The sequence below is a fragment of the Nycticebus coucang genome, chromosome 9 (assembly GCF_027406575.1).
Source record: "Nycticebus coucang isolate mNycCou1 chromosome 9, mNycCou1.pri, whole genome shotgun sequence".
In the NCBI taxonomy this organism is placed as follows: Eukaryota; Metazoa; Chordata; class Mammalia; order Primates; family Lorisidae; genus Nycticebus; species Nycticebus coucang.
In genome coordinates this window covers 58941423-58965036 of record NC_069788.1, presented here as the reverse complement: position 1 = coordinate 58965036, position 23614 = coordinate 58941423, and the positions used below count along the sequence as shown (strand labels likewise).

The 23614-nt window shown below is 39.0% G+C and overlaps 1 protein-coding gene and 1 pseudogene across 3 annotated transcripts in view; one reads left to right on the top strand and one right to left on the bottom strand.

Moving 5' to 3' along the window:
• The first annotated feature begins 3466 nt into the window (after positions 1-3466).
• The window catches only part of CDKAL1 (CDK5 regulatory subunit associated protein 1 like 1), a 704761-nt gene continuing 684613 nt past the window's right edge, over positions 3467-23614 (top strand). For 2 of the 3 annotated variants that reach the window (XM_053601908.1, XM_053601906.1), the window contains exons 1-3: positions 3467-3578; positions 15867-16041; positions 18013-18125. In XM_053601908.1, coding sequence (XP_053457883.1) covers positions 15872-16041; positions 18013-18125 — 283 coding nt within the window. In that variant the 5' untranslated portion in view covers positions 3467-3578; positions 15867-15871. Of the gene's footprint in view, positions 3579-3694; positions 3805-15866; positions 16042-18012; positions 18126-23614 lie in introns of those variants that run through there. The other variant, XM_053601907.1, reaches the window with a different exon arrangement.
• On the bottom strand, positions 12351-13553 carry LOC128593669 (pre-mRNA-splicing regulator WTAP-like; annotated as a pseudogene).

Here is a 23614-nt window from a genome sequence, read left to right as displayed (position 1 = left end):
AGGCCACAGCCCATTTTTTCAGCCCCCTAAACCACTTGTGCTGAGAGTGGGAGAATGAAAAGATAAAATTAATTACAGAATTGAACCAAATCTAGTTGTACAGACAGACTGATATTAGAAGTATAGCACTCTGACCCCTAGTGGTTAGATTATATGGAGAAAATGTCAGCATTAGTCCAAACACAAGAGGAGGTTAATTAATTTCACATCATGTTTTTATATGATTTTTTAAAACTTAAAATTCTTCAGGCTGATATATGATCTTTTATCAGTTTATTTAAGAACATTACGGGCGGCGCCTGTGGCTCAGTGAGTAGGGCGCCGGCCCCATATACCGAGGGGGGTGGGTTCAAACCCAGCCCCGGCCAAACTGCAACAAAAAAAATAGCCGGGCGTTGTGGCGGGTGCCTATGGTCCCAGCTGCTTAGGAGGCTGAGGCAGGAGAATCGCGTAAGCCCAAGAGTTGGAGGTTGCTGCGAGTCGTGTGATGCCACGGCACTCTACCCGAGAGCGGTACAGTGAGACTCTGTCTCTACAAAAAAAAAAAAAAAAAAGAACATTAGCATTCTTTGTGTTTATTCCCTACATTGAAGCATTCACTTATTTTGGACAAATTTTCCCTTCAACTAGATCTTCTATTTCTTCTTCTTTTCCTGTATCTCCGCTGTCACCATCTCTCTTCTTATGTTCATCTAACAAGTGAAAAATCTCTCTAAAAACTGTGTTAGTTGTATGGTATCCGGCTGGGGAACTTTATTCTGATGCCTAATTTATTAGACACAATCAAAATCTTTGCATCTAGCACTGAATTACATGTGTTTCTGACTCTTGTTGCTTAAGAAATTAGAATCAGATTTTTGTTGTAAGCCATGGAAAGCTAATATAAATAACAATATATTTGTCTGTTGTATCGTGACCTGTTGAACATTAAAAATCAAGAATACTTATTATTGATACTTTTCCTATTTCGTATAACAGATGGGTTCTTTTAAATTTCATTCTACTAAATTTAAAATTTATCTGATCTTCTACATAGGAAATTTTATGTATACTATAGTTCACTGCAGCCTCAAACTCCTGGGCTCAAGTGATCCTTCTGCTTCAGCTTCCTGAATAGTTGAGACCATAGGAGCATGCCACCATGCCTGGCCAATTTCTTGGATAATTTAAGAATATTTTGTAGAGGTGGAGTCTTGCTATGTTGGCCAGGTTATCTTGAACTCCTGGGCCCAAAGCAGGTGATCTTCCTGCTTTGGCATCCTTAGTAACTGGGACTATAGGCACAAGCCACCACACCTGCTTTATTATTATTTTTAACCATAACTGTAATTCTTACTCTAAGTAAACTGTTCTATTTTGGAGTAAATAACATATTAACATAGTATAATAATAAAAAGTGAAAAGTGATATACAGGGGAAAGGAAATCTCCCTTGAGCTACTCAGTTCCCAGAGACAACATCATTACCCTATTACCCAGTCTCAGCTCCCAGAGACAACATCATTATCTGTTACGTATCCCACCAGAGGTAGGATGGGATACTCCAGGAGCTATATACAATACTGTATACACCATCCTGCAACTTGATTTTTCTACTTAAGAACATTGCTTGGATAAAACATTAAAAGCAAACATCTCTTTCAACATCTGTACAGACACTACAAATATATTTGACCAATTCCTTATTGAGGAGCCAGAGAGAGTTCCCAGTATTTTGCCATTACAAGCAGTGCTTCAAAAATACTCTGGAATATAGGTCATTATGTGTATTTCTGTAAGATAAATTCCTAAAAAGAGCTAAGATCACTGGTTTTTCAAACAATTTAGACCAAAACGACCTAAAGAAATAGATTTCACTGAGGAAGTACCTGTGTTGGTTGTTTTAGACAAAAATTTGGAAATCCCCTTGTATCTTCTTTTTAAACATCTGTCAATCACTGAGTCATGCTGATGTACCTCTCAATCTCTCTTCAAATGTGTCCTCCCATCCTATTCCTCACAACCATCAATTTAAGCTTTCACTATTCTTTCATGGCTGAAGTATTGTCCTCTATCCACTCTCCTGAGAGAATAATTGACTCAGACCCTTTTATGCTGTTCAGTGATGAAATTCAGGATTAGGCCTAATGTCCTTATTTTAGCATATGAGCTTCCTGCAGCTCTCTACTATTATCAGATTCATTCTTTGTCTTTATACTGTAAAAGACTTCATCATTTCATGTGTGGATGTTTTCATTTGCCTTCACTGTCTCCCTAGCCTGGAATGCTTTCATTTATTTCCTTTACTTCACCTTTAAGTCCCTGTCTGTTCATCTTCCATACTAATCATTGTTCTCTGTTGAAATGATTTCCTTGAAGTAGCCTGAATTTTCAGGAGGTAGTAGTCTTTTTCTTTCTTTTCAGCTTCAGCATCTAGCATAGTGCTTGTACTGATGAAATGCACGATCAGTAAAATTTCGTCCTTGGAGCTTAACTAGATCTTGGGGAAAAGGGATGGAGTCATTCATTTATCAATTATGTTTATTGAGAGGCTATTTGGTGCAAGGATATGTTCTAGGCAGTGTGATTACAGGTATAACCAAGAAGATAACGAGGGCCTACTTTCCGTTTAGTGAAAGAGATGGGACAACCTAAACATACACTTCTAATTCAGGGTTAGAACTGCAGTGTGTCTCAGGTCACAGTTTACAATATTTTAAGGATAAGGATAAACAGAGCAAGGGGTGGCATTTTGATTAGAGTAAACTGCACTATGAGAGGCATTTGCCGTATAAGGTAATTGCTTCAAATCATGGTGAAACCCACAGTCAGACATAAAACTCATTATTTCTGCCTCCTGTTCGTGGCCTGTTGCCTTCACTTTTTAAAGTGAAGATGTTCTGGTAAACAGATGGTCAAATGTGGTTCTTGGGTAATGAATAACAAAGTGAGATAACATATGTAAAGCTAAGCATTCCAAAACAAAAAACCAGAACCTTCCTGATGCTAACAGATCTTTAATACTGGAAAGTTTTATCTACCAACTGTTTTTATTGTATTCTTTTCTATCCTCTCTCATACATATTAACAAAACCTCTTTTCATGAAAGGTTGAGGAAGCTAGTGAAATGTAGAAAAAAGAGCAGGTTGTTTGGTAGTCAGAATCAGATTCAGCTCAGGGGGCAGTCACTACTAGTAATTTGTGGCAAGTACTTAAATTCCCAGTTTTCTCTTTTGTAAACTGGGAATAATAATAGTACATAGTGAGATGTTTATGGTAAAGTGCCTGAAACGTAATAAGAACTCAGTAGAAGTTATCTATCATGCAAGTCTAAGAACCTCAAGACTGGGGGGTGTTATTTTCGTCCTGGCAACCAACGGAACTTTAAGTATATTCACTACTAAATTAGGTTAAACCAGAACTTGGCGCTTTTAGCAGTGATGCAATTTGATCTCGCTCGGCCACCGTCGCTGAGCATGCGTAAATAAACGTGCCGGGACGTATGTGTCATGGCGCGCCCCATCTAAAGTCTCTGCAGTTTCCTCAAAGTGGCGTGTTGATTCTCTCCCTTTGGACTGTTATTTATTTTCGGATTACTGGGTAAGGGTGGCGGATGGATCGGTGTGGGCCAGAGTGCGGCGAGAGCTCCTTTTATGGTGAAGCATTGTTTGGACAGTTTCAGCTTTCTTGGGCTTTTTGCTTATTTGTTTCGCAGTTAAAAGGGGACTTGCCAGATGGGATGGGGGACTGAGAGGCAGATTGGGCTGCCAGAGTGAGGACGGCGTTGTCGGCCTAAGGTGCTGCTTGGTTATTAAGAGTATTTAAGGTATCGCGTTCCTTATTGTGAGCTTTAACTTCATTTTTTTCTATCACTTTCTGTGTTAATGAATTTGTGGCCATGACAGGGTATTCTCAGTTTTTTAGCTTTCACAGAGCAGTGTCTTAACAAGAATTGAAACTGAAGTTGGCCAGAGCAGCAGGTGTCTTGCTTTTTCACTTTTCTTTCTTCTTTTCTCACAAAACCTTTCTTTAAATCTCGGAATGATGTCTTTCTGTTGGAAGATGATGTGGATACCTACCTCGCTGGTTTATTCCTGTTTCGTAGTTGTTGGTTACTCAGGTGGTCTCTGCTTGGTTTCCATTATAGGCTCGTTCTTCTTTACTTGGTACTTAAATTTGGAGTTGGTTGGTCCTGTAGTCTTTCCTAACTCTGTTCTCTTTTTCCTTCCCTCTGGGCGATTTAATCCACATGCTTCTCAACAGTTATTTGTCTTTCTTATTCTAGCCATTCCAGTGGGATGAAGTGGTATATTATTGTCCTTTTGTTTTTCCTTTCCCCAATGGCTAATGATGTTGACATCTCCTTTCGAGCTTATCATCTATCTGTGTATTTTTGTTTGGACACACGTCTAGTCAAATATTTTGCTTATATTTTAAAATGAGTTGTCTTTTTATTGTTGAATTGTAGAGGTTCTTTATATATTCAGATATCAGAGTCTTATCTGATACAGATTTGCCAATATTTTCTCCCCTTATGTGGGTTGTCTTTTTACTTTCTTAATGGTGCCCGTTGAAACATAATATGTTTAATTTTGATGAATTCTAATCTATTTTTTCTTTTGTTGCTTGCCTTTTGGTGTCTTAACTAAGAAACCAGTGCCTGCTCTAATGTTATGAAGATTTACACCTATTTTTTTTCCTGAAGGTTTCATGGTTTTAGCTCTTAAATTTAGGTCTGTGATCCATTTGAATTAGTTTTTGTATATTATGTGAGATGAGGCTCGGGCTTCCCTCTTTACATGTGGCTATCCGGTTGTCCCAGCACGATTTGTTGAAAAAAACTATTCTTTCCCCAACACCCTTGTTAAAAATCAGCTGACCAGGTAATATATTTTTTGACATGGATTCTGGAAGATTTTTATGAAAGAATAACTGTAGGACAGTGATTATCAAACTTTAATACATATTAAAATGAACTGTAGGGTTTGTTGAACTTTACTCAAAATAGCTGATTCAGGGCGGTGCCCTTAGCTCAGTGGGTAGGGCGCTGGCCACGTACACTGAGGCTGGTGGGTTTGAACCCGGTTTGGGCCAACTAAAACAACAATGACAACTGCAACAACAACAACAAAAATAGCTGGGCATTGTGGCAGGCGCCTGTAGTCCCAGCTACTTGGGATGCTGAGGCAAGAGAATCACTTAAGCCCAAGAGTTTGAGGTTGCTGTGAGCTGTGACGCCATGGCACTCTACCCAGGGCGAAAGCTTGAGACTGTGTTTCAAGAAAAAAAAAAAAAAAAAAAAAATATATATATATATCCATTCCAGTACATCTGGAGTTGTTCTCAGGATTTTCATTTTTAACAAATTCCCTGTGATATGGGAATCACTGTGAAAACCACTAATCTAGGACAATAGTTTGCAACTATGACTCTACACCTGAGAATTACTGGAAAGTTTTTGAAAAATATTGACGTCCAGAGTCTATTCTCAGAGACTGAGTCAGCTGGCCTGGGGCTCAGGTATTAGAAAATTTCAAGGGTGCCTCAGGTTAATAGAATGGATGATAAAGATTGAGAACCACTGCTGTAGAGAAGTGGTCCTTTTTTGTTTTTTTCTTTTTTGAGATAGGGTCTTGCTTTGTTGCTTGGGCTGAAGTACAGTGATGTCATCATAGCTCACTACAGTCTCAAACTCCGGGCTCAAGTGATCTTCCTGCCCCAGCCACCTGAGTAGCTAGGACTACAGATGTGCATCACCATACCCAGCTAATATTTTAAATTTTTTGTAGGGACAGAGTATTGCCATGTTGCCCAGACTGGTCTTGAACTCCTGGCCTCAAGGAATCCTCCTGCCTCGCTTCCCAAAGTGCTGGGATTACAGGCATGAGCCACAATGCCCAGCCAGAATAGTTGTTCTCAATCAGGGATGTTTAGTGGAATTATCTGGGCAGTTTCTAATTCTGAATGGAAGCTGGGGATTTGATATCATAAAAGCTCCCCTATATAAGTAACCAGGTCTTTAGGCTATTGCATCCTCTCTTCTATCATTTTCAATATTTTCTTTTTTTACTATTTTTATTCCATTTATCAAACTTGATTTCCTCTACCCTTGAGAAAAAATTTTTACATGATCATGTGGCTCCATTTAAGTATCTTGCGTTTTATTCTCAAATTTTCATTTCCGTGACTTATTTCAACATTTCTGAAGTCTAAATAATTCCCTCTGTCAGTGTGTTTGAAGTAAAAACTTTACCTTATTAATAGTGATGAGTGAGATTGTTTAGGTGCTTGTGATATACAGCTAGGTGTAGCAACCTCTGCCTTACGTTTATCTCCTTTGTCTCCCTAGAGTGAGTTTCTAGAAATGGAATTGTTGGGTCAGGGGGTATACATACTTTATATATAAAGTTTGGTATGTATTGCTAGATTGCCCTCCAGAAGGAGCATACCAGTTTTACCGTGCTCTCAGCTGACAGTGTCAGTGAGATAGTTGAAAAATAACTTATTTAAATGTTTGTGATGAGTGTGGTTGAGCATTCTTTCCTATTTTTATTGGCTGTCTTGTATTTCTTAAAGGTATTGCCTGTTTTTCCTCTGCCCATTATTTTCTGGGATGCGTCTACTTCTTTGTGTCATAGTAGACTCTTGCATTGTTTGTGGTTTGTCAGTGAGGCAGGGCCGTGGTGGGAAGAGCATGGCATTGCAGAGAGGCCTTGGTTCTAATTCTGTCTCTACCAGTGTATAAAGCCTTTCGCTTCTCTGGACTCCAGTTCTGTAAAATAAGGACCTTGGCACTTTCTCTACTTTCCTAGTCTGTAATGATATGGTATGTTTACTGCAGGGGACTCCTTTCATCCCTCTTCTCCATTTTCTCTTAAGTGGATCCATACACAGTTGTGTATGGGATGTAAAAATTATGTAATTAAAAAATGGCTTTAATGTCATTCAGTTATTGATAATCCTTCAGTAGTTCTTTAGTAACATTCAAAGACGCTACCTGGTCTTAGCCTTTCTCACTTAATTATTTTATAGAATAATAATGGTAGAAGAAATCCTAGGGGTTAGGGATTTACTTCAACTCTTTGCCTCATGTAAAGATTTCCTCCTCTGTATGGAGGAAATTAAACATTGTATTCATAGTGTCAGTACATCCTGTGTCTGCTGTGTGCTAGGCATTGTTACAGGTGTTGTAGAGATAGTGCTGCAAAGAGATGATGTCTTCATGCTTATGGAACTTAAACATTGTAATGAGAGAGACATTGCAATAATATATATGGTGGCAGGTAAGTGTTATGAATAAAGTGAAACCTGCTTGGGCAAGGTGGTTATTTTAGATAGGATGATTCAGAAAGGCCTCTATGAGGAGGTGTTATTTGAGTATAGAAGTGGGCAGTAGGGCATATAAATATCTGGGGCCAGAAGTTCTGGCAGAAAAATAGCAAGTGTAAAGGCCCCTGAGTCAGAAACTAATTTGGCATACTGAGTATCTATATCCCTATCTTGTTAAAAAATGTTTATTTTTAGAAACAGGATGTTGATTTGTTGCTTGGGCAGGAGTGCAGTGGTGCCATCATAGCTCACTGTAGCTTCAAACTCCTGGACTCGAGCATTCTCCTGCCTTGGCTTCCTGAGTAGCTGGGGCCACAGGCACATGCCACCATGCCCAGCTACATCAAACACATTTATTGAGAACCTGCGATGTGCTAGCTAGATATAGTTCTAGGCAGCTGGGCTGAATCAATGAACAAAGCACACAAAACTTTAACTTCATGGAGTGTATATTCTACTGGAAAGAACAAAAAAACATGGACACAGGTGATTAAGTGCTGCAGTTATAAAACAGGCAGTGAAGGGGACTACGAAGTGAGTGTGTATGGGGGGGTAAGGTGGGATTTGCTCAGAAAGTTCTTTTTTGTGGCATTTGAACAAAGTCCTGAAGGGCTTGAGTGGGTGAGCCATTTGGGTGTCTAGAATAAGAGCATTCCAGGCAAGAATACAACTGTGAGTACATAACGAGGAAGGCTGTGTGGCTGAATGGTAGGAAATTATGTCAGAAAGATAATACAATTGTTTATGCCCTTGCAGATTTTTGTACCAATTTTGGCCTTTTTTTTTAAGATCCAGGGTCTCACTTTGTTGCCCAGGCTGGAGCACATTGGTATGATCATAACTCACTGTAACCAACAACTCCTGGACTCAAGCATCCTCTTGCCTCAGCCTTCCTAGGGCTAGGACTACAGGCACAAACCACTATGCTCAGTGGTTTGACTTTTTACTCTGATACGGAATACCATTGGAAGGGTTTGGTGCAAAGCCTGAGATGAACTTGGCTTTTAAAGTGATCCCTGACTTCTGTGCTGAAAACATTCTTGTGGAGTTAAACTATGTATTGCCATAATCTAAGCAAGAGTTGGTATTAGTTCTGACTAAGAATGTAACAGTGGGTGCAGTCACAAATGGATTCTGAATATATTTTAATGATAGTGTCAAAAGGCTTTTGTTGGTGGAGTGGATTTATGGTGAAGGAAAGAGGGGAGTCAGGGCTGATGCCAGAATTTTTGGCCTTAGCAGGTGGAAGGTTGGGATTGCCTTTAAATGAAATGGGGAAAGTTGTAGGGGATCAGGAACTCCCATCAGAGGAAGACTGTTTTGACTTTTTTTTTTTTTGTAGAGACAGAGTCTCACTTTATGGCCCTCGGTAGAGTGCCCTGGCGTCACACAGCTCACAGCATCCTCCAACTCCTGGGCTTAAGCGATTCTCTTGCCTCAGCCTCCCAAGTAGCTGGGACTACAGGTGCCTGCCACAACGCCCGGCTATTTTTTGGTTGCAGTTTGGCTGGGGCTGGGTTTGAACCCGCCACCCTCGGTATATGGGACCGGCGCCTTACCGACTGAGCCACAGGCGCCGACCCGTTTTGACTTTTTAAGTTTGAAATATTTACTAGACATATAAGCAAAGTGCCAAATAGGCAGTTGGACATCCGAGCCTAAAGTTCAGGGGAGCAGTGGGGCTGCTTGTATAAACATGTGGGTGGTGTTTTGAGGCTACAGGACTGGGGACTGGATGAGATCGCTTAGAGAGTGCCTGAAGCTTGAGAAGAGTTGAGTTCTTGTAACAGAGCCATGGGGATGTCCTAGTGTTGAGAAGTTGGAGATGAGGAGAAACAAGCAAAAGAGACTTGGGGAGCGGCTAATGTGGGAGGAGGAGAACTGGGAGAGTGTGGCTTCCCAGAAGCCAGTGAAGAAATGCCTTAATTTGGGAAGGGTCAGTAGTGTCACATGCTGCAGACGGAGTTGATAAGATGACTGAGAATTGATTACTGTATATATTGTTGGAAGTCATTGGACTCACAACAGGCAATTTTGGTGGAGGTGTGGGCGAAAGCTTGATCAGTGAAAGAATGGAAGGGGAAATTGAAGATTGTTAAGAATAGACAGCTCTTGCAAGGAGGTTTTCTTTAGGGAGAGAAATGTGGAGATAGTAACAGGAAATGGGGTTGAAAGGAGTGTTTGCTTTTGCTTTTGTTTTCGTTTTTTAACTGGGAGAAATAGCTTTACTTTTAGACGGTGATGATTAAGTAGAGAGGTAGCGATGATGTAGGAAGAGGGAACATTATTGGAATTCTGTACTTGAGCTGGTCAGAGCAGAAGTGTTGCCCTTAGGGAGGTGGACAGTTCATTCATAGTAACAGATTGGAAGGCATAGTACATGGGCAAGGAACCAGTTTCTGGTAAAAGAATGAAGTCATCCATCTGTGCAGAATGTGAGAAGGGATTCGAGGGTGTTTGTTATTCAGGCCTTCTGTTTTCCATCCCATCTTTCCTCTGAAGATCTGTGAGAAAGAGATTTTCAGAAAATTCCTAAATGAGTTTAAAGTTTCTTTACTGAGTTCTCCACAGTCTTTAATAATTTGCACTGTGAATCTAGAAGAGGGCAGATCTCCTAAATTTATTTGACCGCAGAATCCTTTTTTCATGTAGTCAGTATCTCAAATAAATAGAACCAATTTGGGAGAGACTAACATGCTTCATTTCACCTTGCCTAGATTGCCGAGTTGGCCAGTTGGCCAGGGCTTTTATTTGCCAGAATAGAAAACCAGCTCGTCCACAGAGGGGATGTATGGGTTGCCTGACTGGCAGGGAGGGTCACATCTGTCTTCTGGCATTGGTTGGATCCCTGTACTCAGACAATGTTCGTATGGCTCTTTATCTTTCTAGCTCTTAGTAGGCCTCGTTCCTTAGGTAGGCTTCTTCCCCTGGCAGGCACAATGGCCCCTGGTATCCCTAATTTAACGTCCTCCCAACTTAGCCACTTCAGTGAAAAGAGAAGCCCTTCTCTTCTGTTAGCTCTGGCATGCAAGTCCTCACAGTGATTCTGATTGGCTGGGCTTGTGATGACCCACTCCAAAGGGATCGCTGTGGCCAGGAGGGTGGGTTACTCCTGCAGGCTTGAGTCTTGTGCCCCCTCCTGCATCTGTCTATAGAAGGGGAAGGCTATGATTAACCATGCCACCATGTCCACGTGGTATGCATGTTACTTATGATTTAAACAGCTTTTTATTGATTGACTTTTGGGTTATTTCTAATCTTTTGTTCTAATAGACAACATAAAGCTGCTTGAGATTTAAATACAGATTTTCTGAGTCACAGTGCATAATTTATCATGGTTGTAGAGAATTCATTATGGAGGGAAGGAGCCTGGCTAGAAACCACCCTGTTAATTGAGGGATATGAATGAAAGATGGGAATCTAGTAAATGAAATGAAGGCAAGTCATCAAAAAGGTTTGAGGCGAACCGAGAGAATATAAGATCCTTAACACTGGTTCAGATGACTCAGAAGAGGAACAGTGGTTATGTAATGTACACATACTAGGTAAGCAGGATCCTTGTACACTTTACCCACTTCTCACATTGGTAACATCTTGCAAAAGTGTATATAATACAAAAACAATATCACAGCCAGGATCTTGGCATTGACACAACGGGGATACAGAACACTTCTGTCACCACAAGGATCTCTCATGTTGTTCTTTTATAGTCATACCCATTTTCCTCTAACCCCAGCCTCTTCTTAAGTCCTGGCAACCTGTTTTCCCTTTCCATGATTTTGCCATCTCGTGTAAGTTACATAAATGTAATGGTACTGTGTGTGACCCTCAGGCTGACGTCACTATCGCGTTTCTCTGCAGTCCCCGGGTGGATGGGTGCATCTGTAGCACATTCCTCCTTGTTGCTGAGTTCCGTGGTGTGTCTGTACTGTACTTCGTTTAACCGTTCACCCTTTGAAGGGCATATGGGTTGTTTCTAGATTTTGGCTGTCAAAAAGAAAGCTGTCATACACATTTATGTACAGGTTTTTGTGTGAATTTAAGTCTTTACGTGGGTAAACACCCAGTACTATAACCAGATTGCATGATAGCTGTGTGATTAGTGTTTTAATAACATGCCAAACTATTTTTGTGGAGTAGTTGTGCCACTTTACGTTCCCATGAGGACTGTATGAGTGAATGGTCCAGTTTCTTTGCATCCTTACCAGTGTGCTTCATGTGTTCTCTGTTTTTTATTTTAGCCACTGTGATGGTGTGTACTGGTATCTCATTGCACTTCCCATTTCCGTTTCTCCAGCGTCTAAAGGCTAAATCTCTTTTCATGTGCTTATTAGTCTTCTTGAATTTCTTTTTATGTTTTTTTTTTTTTTTTTTTTTTACAATAAAAATCTTTATTTAGGTTTGGTCAGTACAGGTAAGATATACTGGAGTCACAGAGCAATATGCATTAACAGGATACAACAGTTCATAAAAACTGAGTAACTATGTGCACAAATTTCTTAAACATTCAATCACCTAAAGAGAAAATGCACAGAGGTATGGTGGAAAAACTATCTAACACTGAAACTACTATAGGACTCCATCAACAAGTCCAACTTTTAGTGATAAAAAACTACTGTACTGGGCAAACTTGGCAGTCATAAACCCACATCTAGTCTAACAAGTCTGAATGGTGCATAAGTATAATAACAGCATGAGTAAGAATACCCTTACACAGCACAGCTTCTAGATATAGATTGATACAGACATCATTGTGTTATATTTAAGGAAAGATTGCCATTTACAACTTCACATTAACTCTTATAAAAATAACGTGACCCTACACAAAATGTCCTTTTAGCAACATTTGAAGTAATTGTTATAATTTCCAAAGTGGCAGAGGTATTGAAGCAAAAAAAAAAAAAAAAAAGAAAGTAACCAAACAAAACAAACAAAAACACACATCCACAAAAAGGCAAATTTTGACAAAAGTATGTATTAATTTTTTGGACGGTATCCTCTCCCAAATTAAATGACACTTTATAAAAATTTGCTGGAAAAATATTACAAAGCTGAACCCTGTACATTTACACTCGAGTCCAAGCCATTCTGAACGTGGCGGGAACCCACAGTTGGGTTTCCTTTCCCACTCACTGCTTTCTCCTCTTGAGGGTCATGATTGGAGTCTGTCATTTGAGTGGTGTGTGAGAGAGTTTTCACTGCCCGTGGGAGAGTCTACACTTTCATACCCCGCACTGAGTTGGTTTACGTAACTACTACCTCCTCTGCCAGTTCTCTCCTCTGAGCTGTTGGAGGCCTTATTACCATTCCCTGGAGAAGAAGGAAAGTCATCTTCAGCTGTGTTCCCCTCCCTGTGAAATCCAGCCCCAGACGTCCTCTGACGGGAGGAGCTACCGTTACTTGGTCGGTTTGCCAGCCGACTGCAGTCTTTACTTGTGGCTCTGCCTGTTCTACAGGTTCAGAAGTAGTCCTGCTGGTACTTGGGGCTGAGGCTTGAGACTGCTGTTGGTACTGAGCCAACTGCTGGCGAGTCTCCTTCAGTTGATGCTGCAGAACTAGAATGGTACTCTGCCTACCTTCTACTTCTTTGTCAAGTTGAATGATGAAGTCATTCAGTTCATCCCGACTGCTTTTAAGCTCCTCACTGTATTTCTTCTGTAAAGCCAACTCTGCCTCAAGTTGTGCAATACGTCCCTGGGACAGCTGCCTTCCAAGTTCTTGATTCTCCTGGATAAGCATTCGACCCTTCGCCATTAACTTTTTCCCTGTTTGGCTATTAGGCGTAAACTTCCAGGCACTCAGTTCATTTTGGGCTTGTTCCAGTTTGTCTTTCATTTTTAGGAAAAACAAGTTGATCGCTGGGTCTACCATTGTTGATCTCAGTTGGGCAACACTCGGCTGCTGGACTTGCTTGAGGTACTGGATTTGAGTGGTACACTCCTGCATCTCTTGTTCCTTGGTTGCTAGTCTCATTACAAGGATGTTTTCCCTCTGCGCAGACACCTGCTGTTGTTTCTTTAGTGTTTCTTCAGACTCCCTTAAGCCAGTTATGTCATTGGAGTTAAGATCTGTGTACTTGCCCCCCAAAGCTTGTACAATATGCTTCATATTGTTTCCATCTTAAAATTAACTCATCTCCTGCCATAACTTTGAAGTCTGTCTCACTCAGTCGAACCTTTTTGGGAAGAGGTTCTTCGTTGGTCATCTTGAATCCGAATGCTTGCCGGCGGGCGCGGCCGCAGTCCCTCGACCGCCGCCCACTGAGCCTGGCCGGAGGGGATAGGCGAGGTGAGGGTGGCCGCCAGCCTAGCCGATCAGATCCTCTAGGGGCAGGGGAACAGCTGCTCTCCCGTGGCATGTTCCGACCCTTTCCCAGAATCTGGCATGCACCCGGCGGCAGCCGGGGCTCAGCCTTTTTATGTCTTATGTCCATTTTCAGATTGAGTTTATTTCTTTTTTTATTATGATGTTTTGAGTTCTAGATGCTAGTCCTTTGTCAGATATGTGGTTCGCAAATATTTTCTCCCTTTCTGTAGCTTGACTTTTCATCCTTCTGATGGGTCTTTCTTAATGCAAAAGTTGCAAGATTTGACATTCAATTTATCAACGTTTCTTTTGATGGATTGTGCCTTTGGTACCAAGTCTAGGAACTCTTCATCTAGCTCTGGGTCCAAAAGATTTTCTGTGATTGTTTTCTAAAACTTTTATTATTTTATGTTTTATACTTAAGCCTGTGATCCATTTTGAATTAATTTTTGTATAAAATGTGAGACTTAGGTCAAGGTGTCTTTTATATACATCCGGTTGCTCCAACATGAATGTTGAAAAGCCTGTCTTTCCTCCGTTGGATTGTAAAAAATCATTTGGGCATATTTGTGTGGGTTGGTTTCTGAGTTCTCTGCTCTGTGAACATGTGTTTCTGTTCCTCCACCAAGTCATGATTACTGTAGCTGTCTAATATGTCTTAAAATCAGGTAGACCAGTTCCTCTTACTTTATTATACTCTTTGCAAAATTGATTATGTTAGTCCCTTTACCTTTTCATCTTAGTTTTAGAACAGTTTTACCTGAGTCTAAAGTCTTGTTGGGATTTTGATAGGAATTAACTTTAAACTTAAATGTACATTTGGTCTCCAATATCCTGCGGAGCTTTGTTACTGGTTGGTTTGTTTATTGGTTTCAATGTCTAGGGTCCCTACTTGGCCTTCTCTGATTCTACCCTGGTGGCCCGTGTGTATTGGATGTTTTAAGACAGGGTAGAAGTTAAGGCTCCCCACTTGGCCATTGTGACCTGCCTGGAGGTGGGATTACAGTTTGCATTTGTCAGGGGTAGAATAGTTATTACATAAGATTTCAAACTGGCCTTTTTCTAGGCCTTTGATGGGAAAGGAAACTTTTTTTTTTTTTTTTTTGAGACAGGGTCTCATGTCGCTGAGTAGAGTGCCATGGCATCACAGCTTAATGGCATCACAGCTCACAGCAACCTCAAACTCTTGGGTTTAAGTGATTCTCTTGCCTCAGCCTCCCAAGTAGCTGGGAGTACAGCGTCCGACACAACACCCGGCTATTTTTTTGGTTGCAGTTGTCATTGTTGTTTAGCAGGCCCTGGCTGGGCTTGAACCTGCCAGCCTGGGTGTATGTGGCTGGCGCCCTACTTAGTGAGCTATGGGCACCGAGCCAAGGGAAAGGAAACTTTTGTTGGAGGCTTTTATTTTCTGCATCTGTTGACATTTCTGCATTGCTTGCTTTTTCAGTTCCAATTCTGGGATATAGGAAACAAAAGAAAACTCATAGTCCTTGGTTTCTGAGGTCTCTCTCCATTTGCTGCCTCCTCTCCTCCTTTCAAGATCATCTTATATTTGTTTAAAAAAAGTCAGAGTTTTACTTGTGTTTTGCTGAAGGGATAAGGAAAAGTATGTCTGCTCTATCTTCCTGGAATCTATGTTCACAGTTTCTTTTTTGAGTTAAAAAAAAATCTTTCCAACATATAGAATAGTTATTATAGAATAATATCAGTAGACCTATTTTCCAGGTTTAAAAATTGTGTATGTTTTTCTATCTGTCTTACTATATTTTTTGAGGTGTTTTAAAGTAAATTATGACATTTTACTTTTAAATCAATATACACCTTTAAAAAATTTTTAAACAAAATTTTTGAACATAAACAGTGTTTATAACTAATGATTTATAGTAATATCTTCATATTATCTAGTTCATAATCTGATTTCCCTACTTATTCCCAACATGTCTTGTGGCTAAAATAACAAAGATGCAATCAAGATCATAAATTGTATTTTGTTGTTAGGCTTTTAAGTTTTCTTTAATCTTGAGCTGTTCCTCTCCTTTTTTATTTCCATGATAATCATTTATTGAAGAACTAGTTTCTGTTGAACCTTGGAATCCCGCTATTGACAGGGTTTGTCTCATTGTTTCCTTGCTTTTTTTGTAAACTTGAAGTTAGATCTAAACACCTGATTAGATTCAAGTTTGATGAGAATGTTTCATAGGTGTTAAGCAGATTTTCTGACGCTTATGTTATTTCTAACTTTTTTGGTGATAGACAAGATGCCTTCTGCGTCCTGTGACACACTGCTGGATGACATAGAGGACATCGTGTCACAGGAAGATTCAAAGCCACAAGATAGGCATTTTTCGAGAAAGCATGTTGTTCCTAAGGCACGAAGACGAAATACCCAAAAATATTTGCAAGAGGAAAACAGTCCTCCCAGTGATAGGTAAGCTTTTTTGATTTAAATGATCTCGTTTCCTTCCATGGGAGAATTTGGCGCTACTAATTTATATGATATACATAACGTCTCTTTTTTTAAGAATGTTTGAACTTTTGATAGGAAATACAGTTTGAGTATCTATTAACTGAAATGCTTGGGCAGGACTAGAAGGGTTTCGTAATAGTTGCATTATATAATTACCCATTGAGTATCCCTAATCTGAAAATCCAGAATCCGCCAATGAACATTTCCTTTGAGTATCATTTTGGTGCTCAGAAAGTTTTAGATTTTGGAATATTTTGGATTTCAAATTTTTAGATTAGGGATACTCAGCTTTCTTTCTTTCTTTTTTTTTAATTGAATGTTTTTAGATTTGGCAAGGTAATTAGTTAAAAAAGAAAAAGATGTCAAATTGGATGTTCCTTGCATTGCAGCAGGCAGGGCCTAGGATAGTAGAAATCTCTTTGATATAACTATAGTTGGTATGTAATTCTGTGTTACTTCCAAATTTTTACTAGAAGTTGTGAGTTTTTTTTTTGTCTGTCACCCAGGCTGGCATGGGGTGCAGTGGCATAATTATAGCTCACTGCAACCTGGGACTTCGGAGCTCAAGTGATCTTCCTGCCTTAGCCTCTTTGAGCACCTAGGACTAAAGGTGCATTCCGCCATGCCTGGCTAATTAAAACATTTTTTTTTTTTTGTAGAGACAGGGTTTCACTATGTTGCCAACCTGAGTCTCAAGTGATCCTTCTGCCTTAGCCTGCAGAAGTGCTTGGGATTATGGGTGTGAGCCACCATGCCTGGCTATAGTTTGTGATTCTTTGAAGACAGTGGTATTTTGGATATTTGAGTTTTTTCTTAGCCAATTTACAAATACTGCTGGGTCAGCTAAAGGCATTGGACACAATGAAATTATTGCCTTACTTAATGCTTTATAGTAGGTGTCTAGTCAGTGAAATTCTAATACAGCCTAACCAGAAAGGATTATATGATTGTATAGTTTTAATAAGCCTGTGTTTATTTACTACATTGTTGAAAGTTTTAATATACTTATTTTGTTTGTAATATTAAGGCTTTAAAACCTCTGAATTTAAATTTATATTTTAATGACTGAAGTTTATCAAATTTTCCCTGAATACATCCTTAAGGTAATTTCTATTTACTTATTCAATTATTAGAGCACTCCAAGTTAAAAGTTCATTTTTTCTTCCTAAAAATGTTACCTTTTTTTAGAAGTCTATTTTTTTTTTTAGACAGAGTCTTACTATGTTGCCCTCTGTAGAGTGCAGTGGTATTACAGCTCACAGCAACCTCAAACTCTTAGGCTTAAGCGATTCTCTTGCCTCAGCCTCCTAAGTAGCTGGGACTATAGGTGCCCACCACAATGCCTGGCTATTTTTTTTGTTGTAGTTGTCATTGTTGTTTGGCAGGCCCTGGCCGGTTTCTGCCAGCCCCAGGGTATGTGGCCAGTGCCCTAGCTGCTGAGCTACAGGCACTGAACCAGAAGTCTATTTTTACAGATGGGGTACTTTGAATAATGCCTGATTATTTATATCTGTAAGTTTGTAAGGTTGCAATTAGTATATAGATAAACTTAGTTGTCCTTCATCTGCTATTGTTGCCAGAACCATTTTCTTGGCTATTTTTATTTATATATACTTTTCTTTTTTTTTAATATATACTTTTCTAACAGTTGAACTTAGTAAGGTAGTAGTATGAATTTAAAATGTAATTCAGAGTTAAAAGATAAATGAGGCTTTTTAAAATGTAGTCTTAAAATTCTGTGGTTATTTTATTTTGATTTTAGACTTTTGATGTTTAACAGCAGATTTTGAATTAAGTTGGTGCATTTAATGAATAGCTTGTCAGTCAATTGCAGTGTTTCTGTGTGTGTGTGTAATGTGCCCTGAAATTATGTAGTATTTTTAATTCTAAAAGTTAATGAGACTTACTTTAAAAAAATTCCTTGTTTAACAGCACAATTCCAGGCATACAGAAAATTTGGATACGAACATGGGGTTGTTCTCATAATAATTCAGATGGAGAATACATGGCTGGACAGCTAGCTGCTTATGGCTATACAATTACAGGTAATGAAATTTGTAATGTATTTTATTTTATTTTATTTTTTGAGACAGAGTCTCAAGCTGTTGCCCTGGGTAGAGTGCCGTGACGTCGCAGCTCATAGCAACCTCAAACTCTTGGGCTTAAGTAATTCTTTTGCCTCAGCCTCCCAAGTAGCTGGGACTACAGGTGCCTGCCACAACCTCTGGCAATTTTTTGGTTATAGTTGTCATTGTTGTTTGGCAGGCCTGGGCTGGATTTGAACCCGCCAGTTCTGGTGTATGTGGCTGGTGCCCTAGCTGCTTGAGCTATAGGCGCCCAGCCTGTAATGTATTTTATTGATTAAATTTCTCAGAGTTAAGTTTTTTGGAGACATGTATTCTAGCTTCAGAGATTAAAGGATATTTTAGCAAACTTAATGATTTTAAAGCAAAACAAGAAATGCTGTTTATTTGCCAAGATAACTATGAGTATCATTTTTTAAAAACTTAAACTTGTATTGATATAAGTTTAGACTTTCATAAAATAGAATTACGGAATTTGCTCATATGTACCCTTCACTCATCTTCTCCCAATATTAATATCTTCCATAATTGTAATTAATAATCCAGGAAATGAACTTTAGTGCAATACTATTACCTAAACTATAGATCTTATTTTAATTTTACTAGTTTTTTCGTTACCTTCCTTTTTCTGTTCCAGGATCTAGAGTCCCAACATAGATTTAGTTGTAACCTTCCCTTAGTCTTCTCCAATCTCTGACAGTTCCTAATTTTTCTTGTCTTCTATGACCTTGCCATTTGTAAAGAAAACAGTATTTCTTCTGAAGACAATGTTACCTTGATGCTTTTGGTTCTTTTGTAGACTGTTCCTCAACTTGGGTTTGTCTATTTTCTCTTGATTAGAATGAGGTTACACATTTTTGGTCGGAAGAGCACAGAAGTGTTATTATATCCTCAGTGCATCTTATTGGGGAGTTATAATGCCAATGTCTATTACTGGTCCACTAACTTCTACACCTAGCTAAGAAAATAACCTTAAGTAAAACAGCCTGGGTCTATGGGCCTGGCCCTACCCTGGGACACCCCACTTGAAAAATAGCCTGTAAGATAATTTCCTAAAACATTAGAAAAATCAAGTGTTGACTTTTTCCACCTGGTATTAAATATCTAATACATTTTTTTTTTTTTTGGTAGAGACAGAGTCTAACTGTACCACCCTCGGGTAGAGTGCCGTGGCATCACACGGCTCACAGCAACCTCTAACTCTTGGGCTTACGCGATTCTCTTGCCTCAGCCTCCCGAGCAGCTGGGACTACAGGCGTGCGCCACAACGCCCGGCTATTTTTCTGTTGCAGTTTGGCCGCGGCTGGGTCTGAACCCTCCACCCTCTGCATATGGGGCCGGCGCCCTACTCACTGAGCCACAGGTGCCGCCATAAATATCTAATACATTTTAAATTTTAGTCTATTAGCAGTTTGTGCTTGGCCTTATAGAGTTTTCTTCTGTATAAAATAATAGTCCTGATATTTTTATGCAAGAATATTAAGCTTTGTTATGTACACTTGGTTTTGGTTTCTTTTTTGGGAATAGTTAAAAAGGGAGAATTAAGGAAGCAATTAGTTGAATAAGAATTTTTTTTCTGGGAGGCGCCTGTGGCTCAAAGGAGTAGGGTGTCAGCCCCATATGCCGGAGGTGGCGGGTTCAAACCCAGCCCTGGCCAAAAACTGGGAAAAAAAAAAAAAAAAGGTTTTTTTTGCTAATGTATTATATTACTTTTATATACTTGTATTACTTATATATATTGTATTAATTTTATAAAATCTTGATTATTCCCACTTTGGAAATACATAGTTTTTAAATCTATTCTGACTTGCATGCAGCAGACTCTAAGCTCACTAGTCTAGGTGTTGCTAGCTTCTGTAAGACATTTAAGGAAGTCTTTGTAGATCTTATATTTAATTAGATACATGATACTAATAATTTCTGGATTGCCTATGCCAGTGGATTCTTTCATTATTATGAAATAATGAGAGTTTATAACATTATTTATGTTTTTGTTAACCAAATGTAGATCTAAAATTAAATGTGTAATTGATATAAAATATAGATATGTATAGAGATTACTAAAAATTATAAACAATAGAGAAATTAAATCAAAATTGTCTCTCAGTTACTAGTTATAGATAGTTTTACTATTTGGGGAAGAAAGGTTATGTGAGCATATACAGTATTTGGAATTGTTAACTTTTAACTATGTGAATTCAGGATATAATTATTCCGTAATAAAACTTGATAAAGGCTTAGAGCATTTAGTTGTTAATTGCTTCTTTTCAAACCCTTTTTATTTTGAAGAAAAAGGTGTTTCATATTTTTTAAATAAACTGTTTTAAAATAGCTCTTGCTTTGGGAGGCTGAGGCAAGAGAATAGCTTAAGCCCAAGAATTTGAGGTTGCTGAGCTGTGATGCCACGACACTCTACTGAGGGCGACATAGTGAGACTCTGTCTCAAGAAAAAAAAGCTCTTGCTTCTGTTTTGAAGAATGAAACCTACTGAGGAGAAATGATGTTAGTCCCTAAAACTCAGAACAATTAACTGTATCATGGATACATGGAAGCATGTTATAATTAAATCAGTATCATGGGAAGCAATTAAACTTTTCCCTGTGGGTACCATGGCTTTTAAAAGAATTATGACGTGAATGCATGCATTCTATGAATGTATTCTTCAAGTAACCAATTGTATAGTCTACCTCTTTTTCCAGGAATCCTTTGGTTACTCTTTTTTTTTTTTTTTTTTGTAGAGACAGAGTCTCACTGTACCGCCCTTGGTAGAGTGCCGTGGCGTCACACGGCTCACAGCAACCTCTAAGTCTTGGGCTTACGCGATTCTCTTGCCTCAGCTTCCCGAGCAGCTGGGACTACAGGCGCCCGCCACAACGCCCGGCTATTTTTTTGTTGCAGTTTAGCCGGGGCTGGGTTTGAACACGCCACCCTCGGTATATGGGGCCCGCGCCCTACTCACTGAGCCACAGGCGCCACCCTCCTTTGGTTACTCTTTTTGGATTATTTTGGAGATGTTGGTAAATTATTTTCAGTGTCCTTGTTGATGGCACATCTTCCTAACTTGAGAGTAGATTTAATGTTAGAAATGGTCACAGGTCATTTGAGGCCAAACATGGTCAAGAAAGTATGTGCTATGATGTTGAACAATACCCTGTTAGTTAAAATTAGGCTTTTTTGATTATCTTAATTGATTCTGAAAACAGTTCTAAAAGAGTAGTAGTGATTCTTATATTTTTTGGGTGTCTTCAGAACCTCACAACTCTTTTTTAAGACAGAGTCTTGCCCTATTGCCCCTAGATAGAGTGTTGTGGTATCAGCCTAGTTCACTGCAGTCTCAAACTCCTAGCTTCAGGTGATCCTCTTGCCTCAGCCTTCTGCGTAACCAGGACTACAGGTGCCCACCACAATGCCCAGCTAATTTTTCTATTCTTTTGTAGAGATGGAATCTTGTTTTGCTTAGGCTGGTCTGGAACTCTTGAGTTCAAACATTCCTCCTGCCTTGACCTCCCAGAGTGCTAGCGTTAAAGGCCTTAGCCACTGCGCTTGGCTGGAACCTCACAACTCTTAATTTCATCAAGGAATTCCTTTTTTTTTTTTTTTAAATTTAAAAATTTATTTTATTTTATTTTTTTAATTTCAGGTTAACTTGAGGTTACAAAGAATTAGGTTATAATGTTTGCGTTTGTTAGGTATAGACCCTGTTGTAGTTGTGTCCTGCCCATAGGAAGTGTGCCATATACCCCCACATTGTGCCCATTAAGCGGGAGCACACCAGTCCCCTTCTCTTCTCCCCTCCCCCCCGCCCCATTCCCTCTCCCTCCAACTTGAGTTGAATTGACTTTTTCCTCTTATGTGGGCATATATTAGATCATCTACTGGCTTCATATTAGTATTGAGCACATTGGATACTTGCTTTTCCATTCTTGTGATACTTTACTGAGAAGAATGTGTTTCAACTCCATCCATTTTAATACAAGAGATGTAAGGTATCCATCTTTTTTATGGCTGAACAGTATTCCATGAGATACATATAATACAGTTTATTAATCCATTCCTGAGTTGATAGGCATTTAGGTTGTTTCCACATCTTGGTGATTGTAAATTGAGCTGTGATAAACAACCTAGTGCAAATGTCCTTATGATAAAATGATTTTTTTCTTATGAGTAGATGGCTACTAATGGGATCGTGGGATCAAATCGAAGGTCTATTTGGAATTCTTTGAAGATTCTTCATATTTCTTTCGAATCATCAAGTAATTCTTAATTCATAATTCATAATTACCCAAGTCAGAATAGAGTGCTTAGCTTGGGTGCTCATAGTTTAAGAGAAATCATTTTAAAGTTGCTGGAGTGTTAAAGTTCTTGATAGCTTCTTTGTGTATTAGTATATAGTTAATTCGTTTAGCAAACATTCTCTGAAGATGATAATGTGTTATAGGGTAGAGTGTTAGGAGGTGTGAAGGTAAGAAAATAACCTTGCCATGGATTCCAGTAGACAAAACGTTTATTTTTTTTTTGGCAGTGGAAAAGCTTTCATATTCTGTGTTAAATCCTATAAGTTATTTTAGTAAACGTGGAATCTTGTGATGTTTTCTTTCTTTTTTTTTTATAATACAGAGAAAGTAGGAGTAGGACCTGCTTTTTTAAAAGAGCTTTTACAGTTTACATTTTAGAAATGCTTCGTGATAATGTCAGAATATGGTATCTTATGTTTGAATTAAGGAAATTAATATCTCTTGGCAGAAGCAAATAAACATGGATTTATTTGCTTTAGGAGGTGGTATTACAAAGGAATGGCTGAAGTATATAGCATATTTCCTGGTCCTGGCCATTTAATTTGAAGTAATTTAAAATTTTTGTGACTGAGGTCAATGGGATATATTTGATTGCTACATAGAAATGTTTACAGAAGAAGTACATACACGTACCACATTAGCAGTCTGTATGATTTAAAGGCTGTTACAGCTACGTTTTTGTGTGTGGACTTCGGCTTAGGTTATTGCACATAGTTGAAGTATGAGTACATATAAAGTTTCTTTAACAAAGCACAACTCTGCTTGTTTTCTTAATTCAGTTTTAAGAATGGGTGACCATGACATCTTACGTTTGCATCTTCACTTATATAATAAAATATATTAAGATCGGGGGTAGATGAATTCTGTGGAAAGCTTCACAGTAGATTCTCCAAATACAATGTCTCCAAAAGACATGAAATCCATAAATGACAAGTATGTAGAATATTATGCTTCTCTTAGATGATGCAGTATTTGGGGCTGGCTAGTTCTAAGTGAAATCAGGATTCCTCTACACACTTTGAGGTAGGGAAGTTGAATTGGTTAAGAGCCTCGTTAGGCATTATTTTTGCAAGGATTACATGGAATAACTGTGGCATGAGGTTACTGTGTATTTTAACATGAGGAGATTGAGGCAGGGAGAAGGAAGACACGTGA